Source organism: Aotus nancymaae, unplaced genomic scaffold (assembly GCF_030222135.1).
Source record: "Aotus nancymaae isolate 86718 unplaced genomic scaffold, 86718_ANA_hifiasm-v0.15.2.pri h1tg000111l, whole genome shotgun sequence".
NCBI classification, from domain to species: Eukaryota; Metazoa; Chordata; class Mammalia; order Primates; family Aotidae; genus Aotus; species Aotus nancymaae.
Window position 1 is genome coordinate 4122 of NW_026988526.1, and position 20002 is coordinate 24123.

At 60.9% G+C, this 20002-nt stretch overlaps 1 protein-coding gene across 1 annotated transcript; it reads right to left on the reverse strand.

Annotated features, from left to right (window-relative positions):
• Nucleotides 1-490: 490 nt before the first annotated feature.
• Nucleotides 491-19739, reverse strand: PPP2R3B (protein phosphatase 2 regulatory subunit B''beta; the record flags this gene model as incomplete). Its single annotated transcript, XM_064370945.1, has 7 exons — nt 19500-19739; nt 8896-9081; nt 3769-3872; nt 3457-3559; nt 1442-1594; nt 1038-1275; nt 491-547 (listed from the first exon to the last, which is right to left on the reverse strand). Coding segments are annotated over exons 1-7 (1081 nt in total), but the record flags the coding sequence as incomplete, so codon positions are not given.
• Nucleotides 19740-20002: the final 263 nt, after the last annotated feature.

The window sequence follows — 20002 nt, forward strand, 5'->3', positions numbered from 1 at the left end:
TAGTAAAAGTGTTTTATTTAGATGAGTCTTTATTTAGATGTTTGGTGGTGTTTCCATGACCAGATCACGAGTACTACTGTGTACTAGATGCATTACAAAGATTATCGCACTCGATTCTTACAACATCCTGACAGCAAAGAAGGATTCCTGTTTTGCAGATAAGGAAAACTGAGGCCCAAAGAGTTAGTTAGGAACTAAGGATAGAAAATTACTGATGGCCAGGTACAGTGGCTCATGCTTATAATCTCAGCCACCCCAGGCTGCGCTCGGGGACCGTCCGGTCAGGGGTGCCCCCGTGGACAGCTGGGAAAAGGCGCGTGGGCATCCCAGAAAACCAGGGTCTGCACAACGGCCTGACTCCATGAAAGCTCCACTCTGGACACGTTCACAGGTGTTTTTTAAACACAGACGGGGTGTCGCTGGGCAACCCAGGCCAGTCCTGAACGCCCAGGCTGCAGGATCGCAGGTGGGGGCTGCCACTGCCACTCACTGAGGGGACGCACCACGTGGGGCGAGCAGGGCGGCTCCTCGCTGAGCGAACCGTGCACTGAGCACACGCGGGGCTGCGTCCCGGGACGAGCACGGCCTCCTGCCTCCCCTCCAGGAGATCATCCCACCTCCCTGCGTGAGGCCTCCTGAGCCTGACGAACCCCTGACAGCTGCAGCTTATGTGAAGTGCTCTGCGTTGTCAGCAGAGAAACCAAAACCTATCACGGTTGCTGTGTCGCGAGGATGACTGAGATAGACGTGCGGGAAAGAGGAGGCACGGACCCCCAAACACCGCTGCTGAGAGTCACAGGCTGCGTTTAGGAAGTGTGCGCTCCCGACCTGAGTCCTCCCACACGGCAGACGTGTGCCCCCACCCACCCGAGTCCTCCCACACGGCAGACGTGTGCCCCCACCCACCCGAGTCCTCCCACACGGCAGACGTGTGCTCCCACCCACCCGAGTCCTCCCACACATCAGACGTGTGCTCCCACCCGCCCGAGTCCTCCCACACGGCAGACGTGTGCCCCCACCCACCTGACTCCTCCCACCTGAGTCCCCCAGGGAGCAGTGAGGACAGGCCCCGTTTTTGTGGGTGCGCTGCCGTTTGTGTCGGGGGACAGGTGTGAGTCTGCCAGGGTCACCGTGAGGGCGATGCTGCTGCAGCGTCTGCAGTTCGGGGATGTCCTCAGCCTCCCGCGCGCGGGCAGAGTGGGGCCGGGGCGGGGCGAGCTGAGTGTGCCGGCGGGAGGGAGGGGCTGCGCGCCGGGCGTGGGGGCGTCCGGGGAACTGGGGCGGAGCCGGGCAGGGTGGGGGGCTCCAGCCCCGCGTGCGCCCATCCCTGGGTCCCAGGCGCGGCGGAGACACCCTGCCAGGGACCTGCCGCTTCCTCCTGCAGCTCAGCGCTCCCCCATCCACGGAGGCCACCGTAGAACGCCCGCCCTGCCCTCCCCACCGCGCCCCAGCCCGGCGTGGGCGTCGCCACGGAACCGCCTCCCTCGGCGGCAGCTCCCCGCCCTCTGCAGGTGCTCACCGTGGTGATGTAGCGCGAGTGGAACTCGGACGCCTCCTTCAGGAACGACAGCCCCGGGTGCGTGTTCACCACGTCCTAACGGCGGGAAGACACGAGCCGCGGTGTGGACGCCGGCCTCTCGTGAGCGGGCATGAGGGGTGCGGTGTAGACCCGAGCCGTCCCGTGAGGGATGAGGTGTGCGGTGTAGACGCGAGCCCTCCCGTGAGGGATGAGGTGTGCGGTGTAGACATGGGACATCCCGTGAGAGATGAGGTGTGTGGTGTAGACACGGCTCTCCGTCAGTGAGAGATGAGGTGTGCGGTGTAAACATGGGACATCCCGTGAGAGATGACGTGTGCGCTGTAGACACGGCCCTCCGTCAGTGAGAGATGAGGTGTGCGGTGTAGGCTCGGATGCGGTGTGCGGTGTAGACACGGACCTCCCATGAGAGATGCGGTGTGCGGTGTAGGCGCGGATGTGGTGTGCGGTGTAGACTCGGACGCGGTGTGCGGTGTAGACGCGGATGTGGTGTGTGGTGTAGACTCAGGTGAGGGTTGCGGTGTAGACGCGAACCCTCCAGTGAGGGATGAGGTGTGCTGTGTAGACTCGGGCCTCCCATGAGAGATGAGGTGTACGGTGTAGACTCGGACGCGGTGTGAGGTGTAGACTTGGATGAGGTGTGCGGTGTAGACGCGAGCCCTCCAGTGAGGGATGCGGTGTGTGGTGTAGACGCGTGCCCTCCCGTGAGAGATGAGGTGTGCGGTGTAGACTCGGATGCGGTGTGCGGTAGATGCGGATATGGTGTGCGGTGTAGACGTGGGCCGTCCCGTGAGGGATGAGGTGTGCGGTGTAGACTCGGATGCGGTGTGTGGTGTAGACGCGGGCCCTCCCGTGAGAGATGAGGTGTGCGGTGTACACTCGGATGTGGTGTGGTGTAGACACGGATGTGGTGTGCAGTGTAGATGTGGGCCGTCCCGTGAGGGATGAGGTGTGCAGTGTAGACATGGGACATCCCGTGAGCGATGAGGTGTGTGGTGTAGACACGGCTCTCCCTCAGTGAGAGATGAGGTGTGCGGTGTAGACATGGGACATCCCGTGAGAGATGAGGTGTGCAGTCTAGACACGGCCCTCCGTCAGTGAGAGATGAGGTGTGCGGTGTAGACGCGAGCCGTCCCGTGACAGATGAGGTGTGCGGTGTAGAGGCGAGCCGTCCCGTGAGGGATGAGGTGTGCGGTGTAGACGCGGCCCTCCCTCAGTGAGGGATGAGGTGGGTGGTGTAGACGCGGCCCTCCCTCAGTGAGGGATGAGGTGTGCGGTGTAGACACGGCCCTCCCTCAGTGAAGAGATGAGGTGTGCGGTGTAGACGCGAGCAGTCCCGTGAGAGATGAGGTGTGCGGTGTAGACTCAGATGCGGTGTGGTGTAGACGCGGATGTGGTGTGCGGTGTAGACATGGGCCGTCCCGTGAGGGATGAGGTGTGCGGTGTAGACTCGGATGTGGTGTGTGGTGTAGACACGGGCCCTCCCGTGAGAGATGAGGTGTGCGGTGTAGACTCGGATGCGGTGTGGTGTAGACACGGATGTGGTGTGCGGTGTAGGCGTGGGCCATCCCGTGAGGGATAAGGTGTGCGGTGTAGACTCGGATGCGGTGTGCGGTGTAGACGTGGGCCCTCCCGTGAGAGATGAGGTGTCCAGTGTAGACGCGGATGCGGTGTGTGGTGTAGACGCGGATATGGTGTTCGGTGTAGACGCGGGCCCTCCCGTGAGAGAAGAGGTGTGCGGTGTAGGCACGGACACGGTGTGCGGTGTAGACGCGGACGCGGTGTGCGGTGTAGACGCGAGCCCTCCAGTGAGGGACGCGGTGTGCTGTGTAGACGTGGACGCTGTGTTCGGTGTAGACGCGGACGCTGTGTTCTGTGTAGACGCGGATGCGGCGTGCAGTGTAGATGCGGGCTCTCACCTGCAGGAAGGGGACGAAGTCCTCCTGCACCAGGTAGTTGCAGCCGGGGCTCATGAGCAGGTGGACGAACTTGGCAGCATCGTCGTGGCAGGTGTGGAGGATTCTGGAAGGACAGCAGGATGACTGGGCGCGCCCCTCACGGACGCAGGGTGGACCGCAGGGCGGGCGGCCACGCACGACGGCCGGGCCCGTGCCCAGGGGCGGGTTCCCCTGTCGCCGTGGCAGCCATGGGGGGCCCCAGTCCCGGCGCCCGTGCGGACCCAGGGCCGCCTCCGCCCTCCCGACACGGCCCCTGCCCGGCCCGGGACTCACTTCCTCCACATGGCGACGAACTTGTGCACAGACACGGAGCCCGTGCGCTCCCCGCCGGCGCCATAGAAGAGCGGCCCCTTCCAGTACAGGGGGCAGCCGCAGGCCTGAGGCAGAGAGAGGGAGGGCGGGCGGTCAGCGGGGCCCAGACGGCTGCCTCCTGCGCCCACCTCACGCCTGACCCACGCTGCCCAGAGACCGCTGCTGCGGGAAAGAGCGCGCTCGGCGGGGCGGGTCTGCTGTCTGCACGCTCAGCGTGGCTTTTGAGCTCAGTGATGAGAGCTGAGCACGGGAGTGCTGGCACACAGTGCCCCCTGACCGGAGGCCGTGCACGGGCACCGTGACCCGGGCGGCTGCATCCCCAAGGTGAGGAAACCCAGCGGCACCTCCGAAGAACCGGTGTAAATGGCCACGTCGGCTGGATGCTGCGTGGAACGTGACAGCGCTGGACACGTGCCGTGGAATGCATGCGCACACACACCCGCAGCAGTGACCAGGGCAGGTCCTCAGCCGCACACACGTGTGAGGAAGGAAAGTTTAAAATCTGTCATCCACACGAGCCCCGCAGTCGCACACACACAGCATAGACGGAAGGGAAAGTAACACTCGGCAGGAAGAATCGGCACAATCTAAACTCAACGACAGGACAGACTGCTTAAACGTTAACACCAGCTGGGCGCGGGGGCTGACGCCTGTCCTCCCGGCACTCTGGGAGGCCGAGGCAGGTGGATGACGTGAGGCCGGGAGTTCGAGACCAGCCTGGCCAACCTGGAGAAACCCCGTGTCTACTAAAAATACAAAAATTAGCCAGGCGTGCTGGTGCGTGCCTATAATCCCAGCTACTCAGGAGGCTGAGGCAGGAGAATCGCTTGAACCCGGGAGGTGGAGGTTGCAGTGAGCTGAGATCACACCACTGCACTCCAGCCTGGGCAACAGAGCGAGACTCCATGTCAAAAAAAAAAGCAATAAAACAGAAATTAGCCAGGTCAGCTGTAAGCACAGATCCTGCAAATGTGAGCGAGTCAGTGGATGCTCAGGGATCTCTTCCTGCCTGTTACTCGGACGACGGTGACACAGGCTCCCGGATTAGCACTTGGAGCCAAAGGAGAAATGACAAGAGAAAATCTGAAAGGGCTGTTTCTGCAAGAAACTGAGTCCGCGATTTAAAACCTTCCCACCGAGCAAACTGCAGCCCTGAGAGAGAAAACGAGGGCGTCCGAGGCGGGCACAGGCTGGACACGGTCAGGGACCCAGGAAGTCAGACGCCGGTGATCCAGCTCGGCAATGACTTACGGATCACAGCGTAAAACAGACCAGGAAACCAGACGCAGAAGGGACACGCTTATTCTAATCCAGGGTGCGACGGCCTGAATGCCTGCTCCCCAAGACGCACGTGCTGAAATCCTCTCCCCAGGTCGATGGCGTCGGCAGGTGGGGCCTCGTGAAGGGGATGAACACTCTTCTCTAAGGGACCCCGGGAGCCCCCTCAGCCCTCCGCCCTGTGAGGACTTGGCGGGAAGGCGCCGTCTGTGACCCAGGAAGCAGGTCCTCCCACCCTGCCCCTGCCCCCGCCCCCGTGATCTTCCGGCCTCCAGAGCTGTGAGCAATGAGTGTCTGCCGGGCTGTGGTGTTTCACGGTGGCAGCCTGCTGCGCTGAGACCCAGGCCGTCTACGGAACACCCCGCCTCTCTCAGACGGTGATGACACGGCCCCTCGCCCCCGTGCTGGGAAAGGAACTGGTAAGTGACTTCAGCACAGCGCCTAGAAAACTACAAAATAACAACTAGAAAACAAAATCCTTCCTATCACCCGGGCGCGGTGCCTCACGCCCGTCATCCCGGCACTTTGGGAGGCCGAGGCGTGCGGATCACAAGGTCAGGAGTTCGAGACCGGCCTCACTGACACGGAGAAACCCCGTCTCTACTAAAAATCCAAAAAAATAAGCTGTGCGTGGTGGTGGGTGCTTGTAATCCCAGCTACTCGGGAGGCTGAGGCAGGAGAGTCGCTCGAACCCGGGAGGCGGAGGTTGCCGTGAGCCGAGATCTCACCACTGCACTCCAGCCTGGACGACAGAGCAAGACCTTGCCTCTAAAGTAAATAAATAAATAAATATGATACAAATAATGCCATCTATCAAGACCATTAGAAGAAAAATCAGCCTAAGGAAAAATGCAACAAAAATGACACACAGTGTCTACAAAGCAAACTACAGGGCGCGGCTGGGCGAGGTCAGAGATGTCCAGCCTCACGTAGTTCTTTATAGCGGTGTGAGAACAGACTGATACGGCCGTTTCCCAAGGCGTCTCCAGGCCCAGAAAGTCAACCCCAGCTAACAGATAAGCACACAGCAGGATTCTGGAATCCACACAACAGAAGCTGGAATCCGGCCGGCATGGAAAAAACACACACGGGGAACGCAGAACCTGCAGTAACAACACCCCGGACCCCGGCGTGAGCAGAGGAGAGGGAGTGAGAGATCAGAAGTCAACGTAGGAGAACAAGCTCTCAGAAAATCACTAAAACTAAAAGCTGCTACTTGAGACAGAAAAATCAAGAAAATAAAAAACTCAGAGACGACCAAGCTCACTCAAGAGTTAGGCATGGGCTGGGCACGGTGGCCCACTCCTGTCATCCCAGCACTTTGTGAGGCTGAGGCAAGTGGATCACCTGAGGTTAGGAGTTCGAGACTAGCCTGGCCCAACATGGCAAAACCCCATCTGTACTAAAAATACAAAAATTAGCCGGGCGTGGTAGTGCGCGCCTGTCATCCCAGCTACTCGGGAGGCTGAGGCAGGAGAATCACTTGAATCCGGGAGGCGGAGGTTGCAGGGAGCTGAGATTGCACCACTGACCCCAGCCTGGGCAACAGAGCGAGACTTGGTATTAAAAAAAAAAAAAAAAAAAAAAAAAAGACAGCACATCAGAAACTACTTTTGGCAAGTTTTTACTAAAAGATGTAAGAAATCTTCATGTTTCTGGTATTTTAAATGACAGCTTATTGGGTAAATATTAGTTTTTTTCATTCACTACATGTTTGCATCCAACGCTAAGAGTTTCTAGCATTTCAACAGAAATCATTACAGAAGGATCGCAGTTTTCCCCATAAGAAGGCTTTGCATGGGTGCGGCGTATCCGGTCCTTTCACGGCTCACCGTATGTGCAAGACAGGGACCCCTCTGTGTGTGCCGATTCTCCCCCGTAGGTAACAGTTTCCACAGGGGCAGAACCTGGACTTAGCTGAACGTGTCTGATCTGTTTTGTTCACTTCGTATCCACGGAGGTTTTCACATGTTTATGAAACAGAACATTTTAAAGTACTTTAAAAAGGTAATCCCTGATAGAAAAGGGGCGGCCCTTCCCAACTTGTTCTTTGAGACCTGCATTTCTCTAAAAGCGTAACCAGAGGAAGGGCTCACAAGAAAACTGCCGACCAGCGTCTTCTCTGTGAAGCCAGCAGCAAAAAGAAAAACCAGCCGGGCGCAGTGGCTCACGCCTGTCACGCCAGCACTTTGGGAGGCTGAGGGGGCGGATCACCTGAGGTCGGGAGTTTGAGACCAGCCTGACCCACATGGAGAAACCCCGTCTCTACTAAAAATATAAAAAGTTTAGGCAGGCACAGTGTTGCACGCCTGTAGTCCCAGGTACTTGGGAGGCTGAGGCAGAATTGCTTGCACCTGGGAGGTAAAGGTTGCAGTGAGCCGAGATCGTGCCACTGCACTCCGGCCTGGGTGACACAGTGAGTTTGCAAGCCGATAACCCGCTGCTGGCAGCACACTGAAAGGTGAAAGGCGGGTGGTCACCCCCCAGGCCAGGAACAGGACGAGGGTACCCCGTCTTTCACTTCTATTCAACACCGCACTGCAGGTCCTAACCACAGTAGCCAGGCGAGAAAAGAAATAAAAGACGTGCACACCCAGGAAGGAACTAAAACTGTATCTACTTACAGGTGACACGGTCTCGTGCCCACTGAGAAACGATTAGAACTAGGCTGGGCACGGGGCTCAGGCCTGCCATCCCAGCACTTTGGAAGGTCTAGGTGGGCGGATCACCTGAGGTCGGGAGTTCGAGACCAGTCTGACCGACACGGAAAACCCCATCTATACCAAAAATACAAAAAATTTAGCTCAGACTGGTGGCGGGCACCTGTAATCCCAGCTACCCAGGAGGCTGAGGCAGGAGAATCGCTTGAACCCTTGAGGGGGAGGTTGCGGTGAGCTGAGTGCACGGCCACCGGGCCATGACGTCCACAGCCGGGGACAAGGACACCCCAGTGCACAGCCACCAGGCCATGACATCCACAGCTAGGGGACAGGAGACCCAGTGCACGGCCATCAGGCCACGACGTCCACAGCCGGGGACAGGGAGACCCCAGTGCATTGCCACCAGGCCACGACATCCACAGCCGGGGGACAGGAGACCCCAATGCACGGCCACCAGGCCACAACGTCCACAGCCGGGGACAGGGAGACCCCCGTGCACGGTCACCAGGCCATGACATCCACAGTGGGGGACAGTGACACCCCCGTGCACAGCCACCAGGCCACGACGTCCACAGCCGGGAGACAGGAGACCCCAGTGCACGGCCATCAGGCCACGACATCCACAGCCAGGGACAGGGAGACCCCAGTGCACGGCCACCAGGCCACGACATCCACAGCGGGGGACAGTGACACCCCCGTGCACAGCCACCAGGTCACGACGTCCACAGCCAGGGACTGGGAGACCCCAGTGCATGGCCACCAGGCCACGACATCCACAGCCGGGGGACAGGAGACCCCAATGCACAGCCACCAGGCCACGACGTCCACAGCCGGGGACAGGGAGACCCCAGTGCATGGCCACCAGGCCACGACGTCCATAGCCGGGGGACAGGAGACCCCAGTGCACGGCCACCAGGCCATGACGTCCATAGCCGGGGACAATGAGACCCACCTCGGCCTCTCTGCCCCACCCTCACACGCCCGCAGTACCACTTCGGCCTCTCCACCGCACCCTCACACGCACATGGCACCCACCTCGGACTGTCAGCCTCACCCTCACATGCCCACAGCACCACCTCGGCCGCTCCGCCTCACCCTCACACACACACGGCACGTCGGCCTCTCCACATCCCGCGCGTGTGACACGCACCTTGGCCACCAGGCCCATGTCGTCCATGCTGGCCCTCTCCTGGGGGAACTGGGCGAACGTGCCCTCGATCTTGCTGATGACGGCGTCCACATTGACGGAGTCCTGCGGGCGTCCTCTGGGGAAGTAGAAGGTCGGAATGCTTTGGCTCGTGGCCGGGGGAAGAGGCTCTTGTTTCAGGGTCTGGACCTGAAGAGTTGACAGAAGCACTCGGTTAGAACCTGGGAGCCGCCGACGCCTTGTCCACCTGGACACGGGACCAACGCAAGGGCCACTCTAGGGCCCATGGCGCCGAGGCCACCTGCCACCAACCGGGACTGGGACATGGTGCTCTGCAGTCACCGTGGGGGGGCCACACACTTGATCCACCATGGAGGCCGCCTCAGCCCAGCCATGGGGGACACCAACACACCCACTGCAGGGCCACGTCCACTCAGCCACGGGGACACTCACACACCCACTGCAGGGCCACGTCCACCCGGCCACGGGGGCACTCACACACCCACTGCAGGGACACATCCACCCAGCCACGGGGACACCGACACACCCACTGCAGGGCCACGTCCACCCGGCCACGGGGACACTCACACACCCACTGCAGGGCCAAGTCCACCCGGCCACGGGGACACCGACACACCCACTGCAGGGTCACATCCACCCGGCCACGGGGGCACTCACACACCCACTGCAGCGCCACGTCCACCCGGCCACGGGGGCACTCACACACCCACTGCAGGGCCACGTCCACCCGGCCACGGGGACACTCACACACCCACTGCAGGGCCACGTCCACCGGGCCACAGGGGCACTCACACACCCACTGCAGGGCCACGTCCACCGGGCCACAGGGGCACTCACACACCCACTGCAGGGACACATCCACCCAGCCACGGGGACACACACCCACTGCAGGGCCATGTCCACCTGGCCACGGGGACGCTCACACCCACTGCAGGGCCACGTCCACCCAGCCACGGGGACACTCACACACCGACTGCAGGGACACGTCCACCCGGCCACGGGGACACCGACACACCCACTGCAGGGCCATGTCCACCCGGCCACTGGGACACCGACACATCCACTGCAGGGCCACATCCACCCGGCCACGGGGACACCGACACACCCACTGCAGGGCCATGGGGACACTCACACACCCACTCCAGGATCACCTCTGCCTGGGGGGCTACCTGATGCCGACAGGGACCCCACAGAGGGTTGCTGCTCCACACTGAGTACCCACCACACCCGGCAGGGCAGGCGAGCAACCCAGATGCCCGAGACACCCACGAGGACCCGCTCCCGATCCCACGGGCCACACCAATGACCTCACACCTGGCAGGGACCTGGGGACAAGGGCAGCCCCACGTCCCAGATGCCGGACAGCCCGGCCAGGATGCGTTCCTGATTCTCACGGGCCACACCAATGACCTCACACCTGGCAGGGACCTGGGGACAAGGGCAGCCCCACATCCCATATGCCGGAGAGCCCAGCCAGGATGCGTTCCTGATTCCTACGGGCCACACCACTGACGTCACACCGGCCAGAGCCCTGGGGAGAAGGGCAGCCGCAAAACCCAGGCGCCCGAGAGCATGGACACGGCAAGGCAGAGCCCTGTCCCCAGGAGCCTGGCCGACTCACATCCTGAGAGGCAGATGCAGAGCGGGCACCCGCACAGGCAGTAGAGGGGGTCGACCAGCAGGTACTGCTGTGGACACAAGCCTCAGCCTTTCGCCCAGTGCAGACCCCACGCCACAGGCTCCTGGCGACACTCAGCACCAGCACTCCCCTCGCGCAGAGCATCCGCAGGACCCAGACCACTCGCTCAAGAGGCTCCCGCTTCAATCTCCACAAAACCTGCGAGCTGCATATTAACTGTCATCCTGAGATACTAAAACACCGAAGAAAACAGTCAACGACATCAGCAACCACACGGCGACCTCCTCCTCCAACTACCCAGGGGATGGGGCTGCGTCCTCCTCCTCCTCCTCCTCCTCCAACTACCCAGGGGACGGGGCTGCGTCCTCCTCCTCCTCCTCCTCCTCCTCCAACTACCCAGGGGACGGGGCTGCGTCCTCCTCCTCCTCCTCCTCCAACTACCCAGGGGACGGGGCTGCGTCCTCCTCCTCCTCCTCCAACTACCCAGGGGACGGGGCTGCGTCCTCCTCCTCCTCCTCCAACTACCCAGGGGACGGGGCTGCGTCCTCCTCCTCCTCCTCCTCCAACTACCCAGGGGACGGGGCTGCGTCCTCCTCCTCCTCCTCCTCCAACTACCCAGGGGACGGGGCTGCGTCCTCCTCCTCCTCCTCCTCCAACTACCCAGGGGACGGGGCTGCGTCCTCCTCCTCCTCCTCCAACTACCCAGGGGACGGGGCTGCGTCCTCCTCCTCCTCCTCCAACTACCCAGGGGACGGGGCTGCGTCCTCCTCCTCCTCCTCCTCCTCCTCCAACTACCTCGTGTCTGGCTGTGGAGGTCCCACTGTGGAGCCTTCAGCTCCTCCCCTTCACAACGCTGTGTCACACAGCTCTGCTGTTTGGGTTACGGAATTCGCCCCGTGGGTATTCCGCGATGCGCTCTAGGGCTCCTGGTTTTGCCAATATCATGACCTGGGTGCACCCACTGACCGTCTTGCTGAAAACTGACAAGAATACCGGACAGAATGTTTCACAGAAAAATGACAAGAATACTGGACAGAATGTTTCACAGACATCTTCTAAACAGCAGCATCTGCAGGCTGCCAGGGAAGTACAGTATATTAGACCACAGATGCCCAGAAGGAGCGGGCAGGGAGGCCCCGGAGGAGGGATCCAGGGAGGCCCAGGAGGAGGGATACAGGGAGGTCTGGTAGGAGGGGGCAGGGAGGCCCGGGAGGAGGGATACAGGGAGGCCCGGGAGGAGGGATCCTGGGAGGCCCGGGAGGAGGGATACAGGGAGGTCTGGTAGGAGGGGGCAGGGAGGCCCAGGAGGAGGGGGCAGGGAGGCCCGGGAGGAGGGGGCAGGGAGGCCCATGGACCCTGCACAGGCTCTGCCTTCAGAAGTCTGGACCCAGCGTGCTCCCCGAAATCTCTCACAGCCTTGCAGAGCTCTGGGGAATAGGAGGTAAAACCCAGGGTCACCAGAGGAAGCTGCGTCAAGTAAACCTCCCAGAACGGTCCACCTTCAGTAAGAAAAATGAACTGCCAATAAAGCTCCCTCGCGCCTCAGGCCCCAGGAATGAAAGGAAGATTGTGGCCTTTGCCTGGAGCTGCAGGTAGCAGCCGGGCAGGGTGGAATTCTCCCGAGAACTTACGGCTACAGCCGACTCTCCTGCAGGTTTGCACATCAAACTCCCATCACCACGATGGTGAGAAAGGCCTCACACGGCCGGGCACGCTGGCTCGTGCCTGTAATGCTGGCGCTTTTAGAGGCTGAGGCGGGCAGATTGCCTGACACCAGCGTGGGCAACATAGCGAAACCTCACATCTACTAAAAAAATAAATAAATTAGCCAGGTGTGGTGGCATGTGCCTATAGTCCCAGCTACTCAGGAGGCTGAGGTTGGGAAAATTGCTGGAAGTCAGGAGGCCGAGGCTCCAGCAAGCCGAGATGGCACCACAGAACTCCAGCCTGAGCACAGAGCAAGACTCCGTCTCCCAAAAAACCCCCATCAAATGAGCAGCTCACAGTCAACAACCAGCGACAGGCCCACAGGACTGAGGCACCATGGGGGAGAGGCTTTCTGTCCCTCACTGTGAGGTGAGAGGGCCTTCTGACTCTCACACCGCCAGGACATAAAACAGGTAACACCTCCTGCATTTTAAGAAATAAAAGAGGGCCGGGCGCGGTGGCTCAGGCCTGTAATCCCAGCACTTTGGGAGGCTGAGGCGCGTGGATCACGAGGTCAAGAGATCGAGACCATCCTGGTCAACATAGTGAAACCCCGTCTCTACTAAAAATACAAAAAAAATCAGCTGGATACGGTGGTGCGTGCCTGTAATCCCAGCTACTCGGGAGGCTGAGGCAGGAGAATTGCCTGAACCCAGGAGGCGGAGGTTGCAGTGAGCCGAGATCGCACCATTGCACTCCAGCCTGGGTAACAAGAGCAAAACTCCGTCTCAAAAAAAAAAAAAAAGAGAGAAGGCCGGGCGCGGTGGCTCACACCTGCAATCCCAAGAGTCTGGGAGGCCGACGTGGGTGGATCAACTCAGGTCAGGAGTTCGAGACCAGACTTACCAACATAGACAAACCCCATCTCTACTAAAAATACAAAAAATTAGCTTGGTGTGGTGGCACGTGCCTGTAATCCCAGCTACTCCAGAGGCTGAGGTAGGAGAATCGATTGAACCCAAGAGGCAGAGATTGTGGTGAACCAAGACTGTGCCATTGCACTCCAGCCTGGGCAACAAGAGTGAAACTCGGCAGGGCGTGGGGGCTCATGCCTGTAATCCCAGCACTCTGGGAGGCCGAGGCGGGCAGATCAAGAGGTCAGGAGTTTGAGAACAAACGCTGTCTTTAGTAAAAATACAAAAATCAGCCGGACGCGGTGGCAGGTGCCTGTAATCCCAGCTACTCGGAGGCTGAGATGGAAGAATCACTTGAATGCAGGGGATGGACATTGAGGTGAGCTGAGGTCACACCACTGCGCTCCAGCCTGGGTGACAGAGTGAGACTCCGTCTCAAAAAAAAAACAAACAAAAAACAAAAAACGCAAAACCGTCTCAAAACAAAACTAACAAAAGAAATAAAGGAGAAAATTGAAACTACGAAATAAAAACAGAAAATACAACCAACGGCCAAAAACAGGGGTGCCCAGCCGGGCGCCGTGCCTCACGCCTGTCATCCAGCACTGTGGGAGGCCGAGGAGGGCAGATCACCTGAAGTCGAGAGTTCGAGTCCGGCGTGGCCAACGTGGGGAAACCCTGTTTGTACTAAAAATACAAAAATCAGCCGGACGTGGTGGCGGGTGCCTGTAATCCCAGCTGCTCAGGACGCTGAGGCAGGAGAATCGCTGGAACTCTGGAGGCGGAGGTTGCAGTGAGCCGAGATCACAGCGTTGCACCCCAGCCTGGGCGACAGAGTGACATTCTGACTCAAAAAAAAAAAAATGAGGTGTGATGTTCAAAGCTGCAAACAGACGTGCAGCAGCTTCTCAACAGAGATCACAACCCCCAAGCGGGAGGACGCCGCTGCCGACCCCACGCTCTCTGTCCTGCCACGATCTCTTTCAAGAATGAGATGAGCCGGGCAAGGTGGCTCACGCCTGTGGTCCCAGCACTTTGGGAGGTGCAGGAGGAGGGAATCACATGAGGTCAGGAGTTCGAGAGCAGCCTGGCCAATATGGCAAAACCGTGTCTCTAGTAAAAATACAAAACTTGGCCAGGTGTGGTGGCGGGTGCCTGTAATCACAGCTACTCGGGAGGCTGAGGCAGGAGAATCGGTGGAACCCGGGAGAATGAGATGAACAGTCAGACATTTTGACAGCAAAATTTACAGTCGACGTGCAGGCCAGTAATAGACAGTGAAGCAAAAGCTGAGACAAGCCAGGGCCTCCCAAACGGAAGCGCGGAATTGGAAGAAGGGATGCGGAGCAGAGCAGGTCACAGTCACGAGGGGTAGAAGCTGAATGCGTGTGTGACGGTTTGTGACTTGCAGGAAAAGATACTGATCAACGTTGGGCTTTGAAAAATTTACGAGTTGGCATTTCTTTCTTTTTTTTTTTGTTTCCTAAGAGACGGGGTCTCACTATGTTGCCCAGGCTGGCCTTGAACTCCTGGCCTCCAGCGGTTCTCCTGCCTCAGCCTCCCACAGTGCTGGGATCACAGGTGTGAGGTACCGTGTCCGGCCAGCAGCTGACATTTCTAGGATACACAGTGAGCTACTAGAAAATTCCTACTGTGATCGAGAGGAAAGGAGCTGAGCTGAAAAAGAACGGGCGGCAGAGATGCAGGAGGAGACAGTTAGAGCCTCACACAGAGGAGCAGGCGGCATCAGTGTCAGGGAACCACGTGCTCCAGTTACGGGACGGAGGCCCAACCACAGGAAGAGAACAGCCTCCACGTGTACACAGAGACGTGACACAGAGGCCGTGGGAGATACGGAGCCTTCAGGGAACCACGTGCTCCAGTTACAGGACGGAGACCCGACCGCAGGAAGAGAACAGCCTCCACGTGTACAGAGAGACGTGAGATAGAGGCCGTGGGACATACGGAGGCCTTCAGGGAACCACGTGCTCCAGTTACGGGACGGAGGCCCGATCGCAGGAAGAAAACGGCCTCCACGTGTACAGAGAGACGTGAGACAGGGTCTCTTTCAAGAATGACATGAGGCTGGGCGAGGTGGCTCACCCCATAATGCCAGCACTTTGGGAGGCCCAGGAGGGTGGCTCACTTGAGGTGAGGAGTTTGAGAGCAGCCTGGCCAATATGGTGAAAGATGCACAAGGCTTCAGGATCCAGAAGCTGCACGTTTGCTTTCCAGATGGAAGAAAGCACGCCGGTAACATCCGTGAAGTCGGCACAATGTGATGGACAGATGTGGAGACGGAGAGGCCACCAGAAAACGCTGAAGAGGTCGGTCACGGCAGGATAGACAGTCCATGGGGGCTGCCTTTATCCATGCCCGACAACGCAGCCTTAGCACTCACCAAGTGAATACCACTGGACGTGCCCTCAGCATGCCAGGGAAGGCGGAGCCCACCCACCCCGTGCAGCGACAGGGGGAAGCCGGGCCCACGCGGGCACAGATAGAGGAGAGACGGAACAAGAAACAGCCCGAGCAGCCCGAGCTCGCGGGCCCGGGAGATTTACAAGTTTAATCTCCGGGACATAAATAGACCCGGCCCCGGCACAGCTGCAGAGCACACATTCCTTTCAACACGCACAGAGCGCCTGGGCGGCGGCCACCTCCCGGGCAGCAGCGGGTCTCCCTGGGCCCCGAAGCAATCGCCGAGAAGGCGGCCCGCCCCGAACGGAGCCGCCGGGCAGGCATCACCACACACACAGAAGGAGGCACGACAGCTGTGTGCGTGGAACAAGAATTCTGAAGTCAGCCGCCTCCTCAGTGAAACAGGGAGACGGACCGGAGGGGCGCCTGGTCCCGGCCGGGCACTTTCCATCCTCCTCAGGGCTGCTCTTTGCAGAGCGCTTGGTAAAGCACCTGTCACGCAGGGCACACTGATACAGTCGACACCCTGCCTCCCGGAGAGCTATTTCTGTTGAGGGCACCAGGAAGGCAGCTCCTGACTGACCGCAGTTCCACAGGTCACAGAGACGTCTCTGACCCTTCCCGAGCACAGCTCCGTTTAGCAAAACACACGCGTGTACCAGCAAACACACAGCCTCCGCCTGACACGGACACGGCCTGCTTTTGTGCAGAAGTGTGTCGGGGTGCAGGTAAGTTCCAGGAGAACACAGGCCCGAGTGGGCAGAGGGTGAGCACAGCAGGCGGGGTGTGGCAACACGCAGAAACGACCCTCGTGCCGACCCCAGCGGGACCGGAGAGCAGGCTCAGAGCCACAGAGGAGGCTCTGTGCCTTCCTGGTGCCCTCTTCAGCCGGAGTCGGAAGCCCGGCGGCTGTGGTAAGGGATGTCGGGGTTCGGGCAGGACCCACACTCACGGATTCCAGCCGAGCCCCTCGCCCACCCAGGGACCCTCTGTGAAGGCTGGTAGAAGGCTGCCAGCGACACCTGCAAAGGACACGCTGCATGGTAAACACAGGGGCCGGAAAGGTCCGCGTTTACCCAGAGGAGCGAACACGGAGGTAACAGAGCCGGGCCCCGCGTGGAGGTTCACAGATCCCCTCTCTAGCAAACAGGGAGAACTGGGGTGGAGGGTGGACACGGGAGGTCCACGTGTCTGAGTCCACCCACGTGAGCGTGGGCTGACGCTCACACACATGGTGGCGCCGGGCCCCGCGTGGAGGTCGTCACGTGGGCTCACGCTCGCTCACACACACGGCTGCGCCGGGCCCCGCGTGGAGGTCGTCACGTGGGCTCACGCTCGCTCACACACACGGCTGAGCCGGGCACCACGTGGAGGTCGTCACGTGGGCTCACGCTCGCTCACACACACGGCTCAGCCGGGCACCACGTGGAGGTCATCACATGGGCTTATGGTTGCTCACACACATGGCTGAGCCGGGCCCTGCCTGGACGTCCTCACGTGGGCTGACACTCGCTCACACACACGGCTGAGCCGGGCTGTGCCGAGCAACTGGGCCTCTGCAGAGATGTTCACTGGGCCCTACACCCACGGGTCCGGTGAGCTGCGCGTCTCCACCGAGCTCAGAAGGCAGGGCTGGGGGACGTGGGGATCACACTGGAGCCTGCTGGGACCCACGGCGAGAACACGTGCTGTGTGACACGCCATCATCACACAGGGGCCTCCTGGGACCCACGGCGAGAACACGTGCTGTTCCCATCCCAAGGCGGGAGGTCAGTGAAACTGAACACCCCCCACCTGGCTGAGTTTGGTTTGGCAAGGATGCCGGTGACTGGGAAGTGGGCAGTGGCAGGGAGGAGGGGGAGCCTGGGTTTCCCACCTGGCAGGGAGCAGCCACCAGGGGCTTGGCGGGCAACAGAAGCCCAGGCGGGACGAGCAAGCTCAGGAGCCTCTGCCACGGCTGATGTTAGCGCGGAAGGCGCTGCACCCCGACACTTCCAGTGGCTCCAACACGCACGCCCCACAGAAGATGCATGTCCCGCTGCAGCCAGCCACGTCCACGTGCGAGGTAACCACCTAACAGACTCCACAGCCCTCGCAGAAGAGCTCCGCCCCCCCTGAAGGGCAGACAGCTTCCTCATCCATCCACGTGTGACCTAACCACCCAAGAGACTCCACAGCCCCCACAGAGAGTCACGGCCCCGCTGCAGGGCAGAGGGCTTCCTCGTCCAGCCATGTCCACGTGCTAGCAAACCACCTGAGACTGCAACCAGCAAGCACACACCTCCCGCAGATCCTGCTCGGAGCTCATCTCACTCGGAGCGGTCTCCAGGTTAGGAGGTTTTAAAGAAACCATGCTTGTAACACAAACTCACAGCCCCTACCCACTTACAGGCAAAATGTCAAAACCTGGGAGACCGAGATCAGATGAAAACTCTGGAGTGTAAAAGCCGACGTGATCTTAAAGAAAAAATTTCAATTAAAGTATCAAAAGAAGTGGGTCTCCCTCCCCTCCAAACCGGACGCTTTGGCTCAACCTGACGTTCAGCCCGCTAGCTCCAGACCCCTGGAACTGAGTTTGAAAAACGCCCACCACGCACACCCAACCGGCCTGGGTGAGGTTCCGCCACAGCAAAAGCCGAAGCTCTCAACTTACACAGAGGTTGTCAAGGGAAGACTCACACGTTTAAACGACACGGTGCCCGTACGACTAAGCTACACAGTGTACAAGGGGGACAGACACACAGCTTACTTCCCTGAGCACAGATCACACTTCAAAGCCGGCCAGGGTGGAGGCTCGCGCCCCTAATCCCAGCACTTTGGGAGGCAGAGGTGGGCGGATCACCTGAGGTTAGGAATTCGAGACCAGCCTGGCCGACATGGTGAAAACCCGTTTCTACTAAAAATAAACACTGCCCGGGCGTGGTGGCGGGTGCCCGTAATCCCAGCTACTCGGGAGGCTGAGGTTGCAGAGAGGCGGTACCGCGCCACTGCACTCTAGCCCGGGAGACAGCGAGACTCTGTCTCAAAAAATAAAATAAAACAAAAACACGAGTAAAAGCACACTGGACAAACGGTCTGGCTTAAAGAAACAAGAAGGGTGAAGGACTTTCCCCGCGTTTATCACCGGCAATCCAGGGTATTATTTAAAGGAAAAATCTGTGCGCAGCGAACCCCTGAGGCACTGGCGGTTCTCAGCCCGCCTGGCTTATGTCAGCAGCGTGCCACACTCACAGCTAAACTCCCGGGAAAGCAGCGGGTGCTCTTTTCCAAGCCGGCTTTTCCCACCTAGCTTGGCGCAGCTTCCCGAAGAGCAGCACCCGGTTTTCGGCGGCGCGTGGCCCGGGTGGGTCCCCTGCGCCCACGACTGACCCTGAAAATCTTGGGTTGGGGCCCTGCCGGGGACACCGGCTGCCAGGAGTGGCGGTGGAGGGGGAATACCCGCGTGGGGCCGGGAGGGACACCGGGTGCGCGGCCAGGAGCGGCAGTGGGGAGGTCCCTGACGGTGCGCGGCCAGGAGTGGCGGGGTGGGGGTCCCCACGCGGGGCCGGGAGGGACACCGGGTGCAAAGCCAGTAATGCCGAAGGGAGTCTCTGCTTGGGGTTGGGAGGGACACTGAGTGCGCGGCCAGGAGTGGCGAGGTAGGGGTCCCCGACGGTGCCTGGCCAGGAGTGGCGGGGTGGGGGTCCCCACGCGGGGCCGGGAACGACGGTGGGTGCAGGGCCAGGAGCGGCGGTGGAGAGGTCCCCGACGGGTCACGGCCAGGAGTGACGGCGGGGAGGGGAGTGTCCCCGCGCGGGGACCGGGAAGGGGAAGGACGGCGGGCGCAGGGCCAGGAGCGGCGGTGGGGGGGGGGGCGGTGTCCCCGCGCGGGGCAGGGAGGGCAGAGCTCGCGGAACCAGGAGGCTGGGCCGGGTTTCGGGGGCGGGTGTGGGGAGGGGGGAATCCGCGGGGCGCGCGGGGCTGACCTGCTGGAAGGCCTTCAGCCGCTTCTTGAACCGCGAGGGCAGCACGAAGTCGCAGCCGCGGGCCAGTGAGGCCAGCTCCTGGCGCAGGTCGGGGTCCTGGCGCAGCGAGCGCTCGCGGAGCCTCATGCCGTCGGCGCGCGGGGCTCTCCGCGGGCCGGGCCGGGCGCCACGCTCTCGGGGCAGGGCCCGGCCGGGGCCAGCGGGGCGCTGCAGGCGGGGCCGGGGCTCAGCGCGCTCCATGCGTCGCCCGCCAGGCGCTCTGGGGCCCGGGCCGGCGCCGCGCGCATTCCTCAGGCCGCGGAGGGCGCATGGCGCCGGGGGTGGGGGCGGCCGCCCCTCCCGACCCGAGACTGTGCGGACCCGGCGCTGCCCCCGGTCCTCGGCTTCCGCTCCCCGCACGGGCTCGGCTCCCTCCGGTCCCCTCTGCGCCGCTCGCCGCACTCCGCCGCCCGTCCGCGCACAGGGCGCTATGTGCACCGCGCGGGCCGTCACGTGGCTCGCCA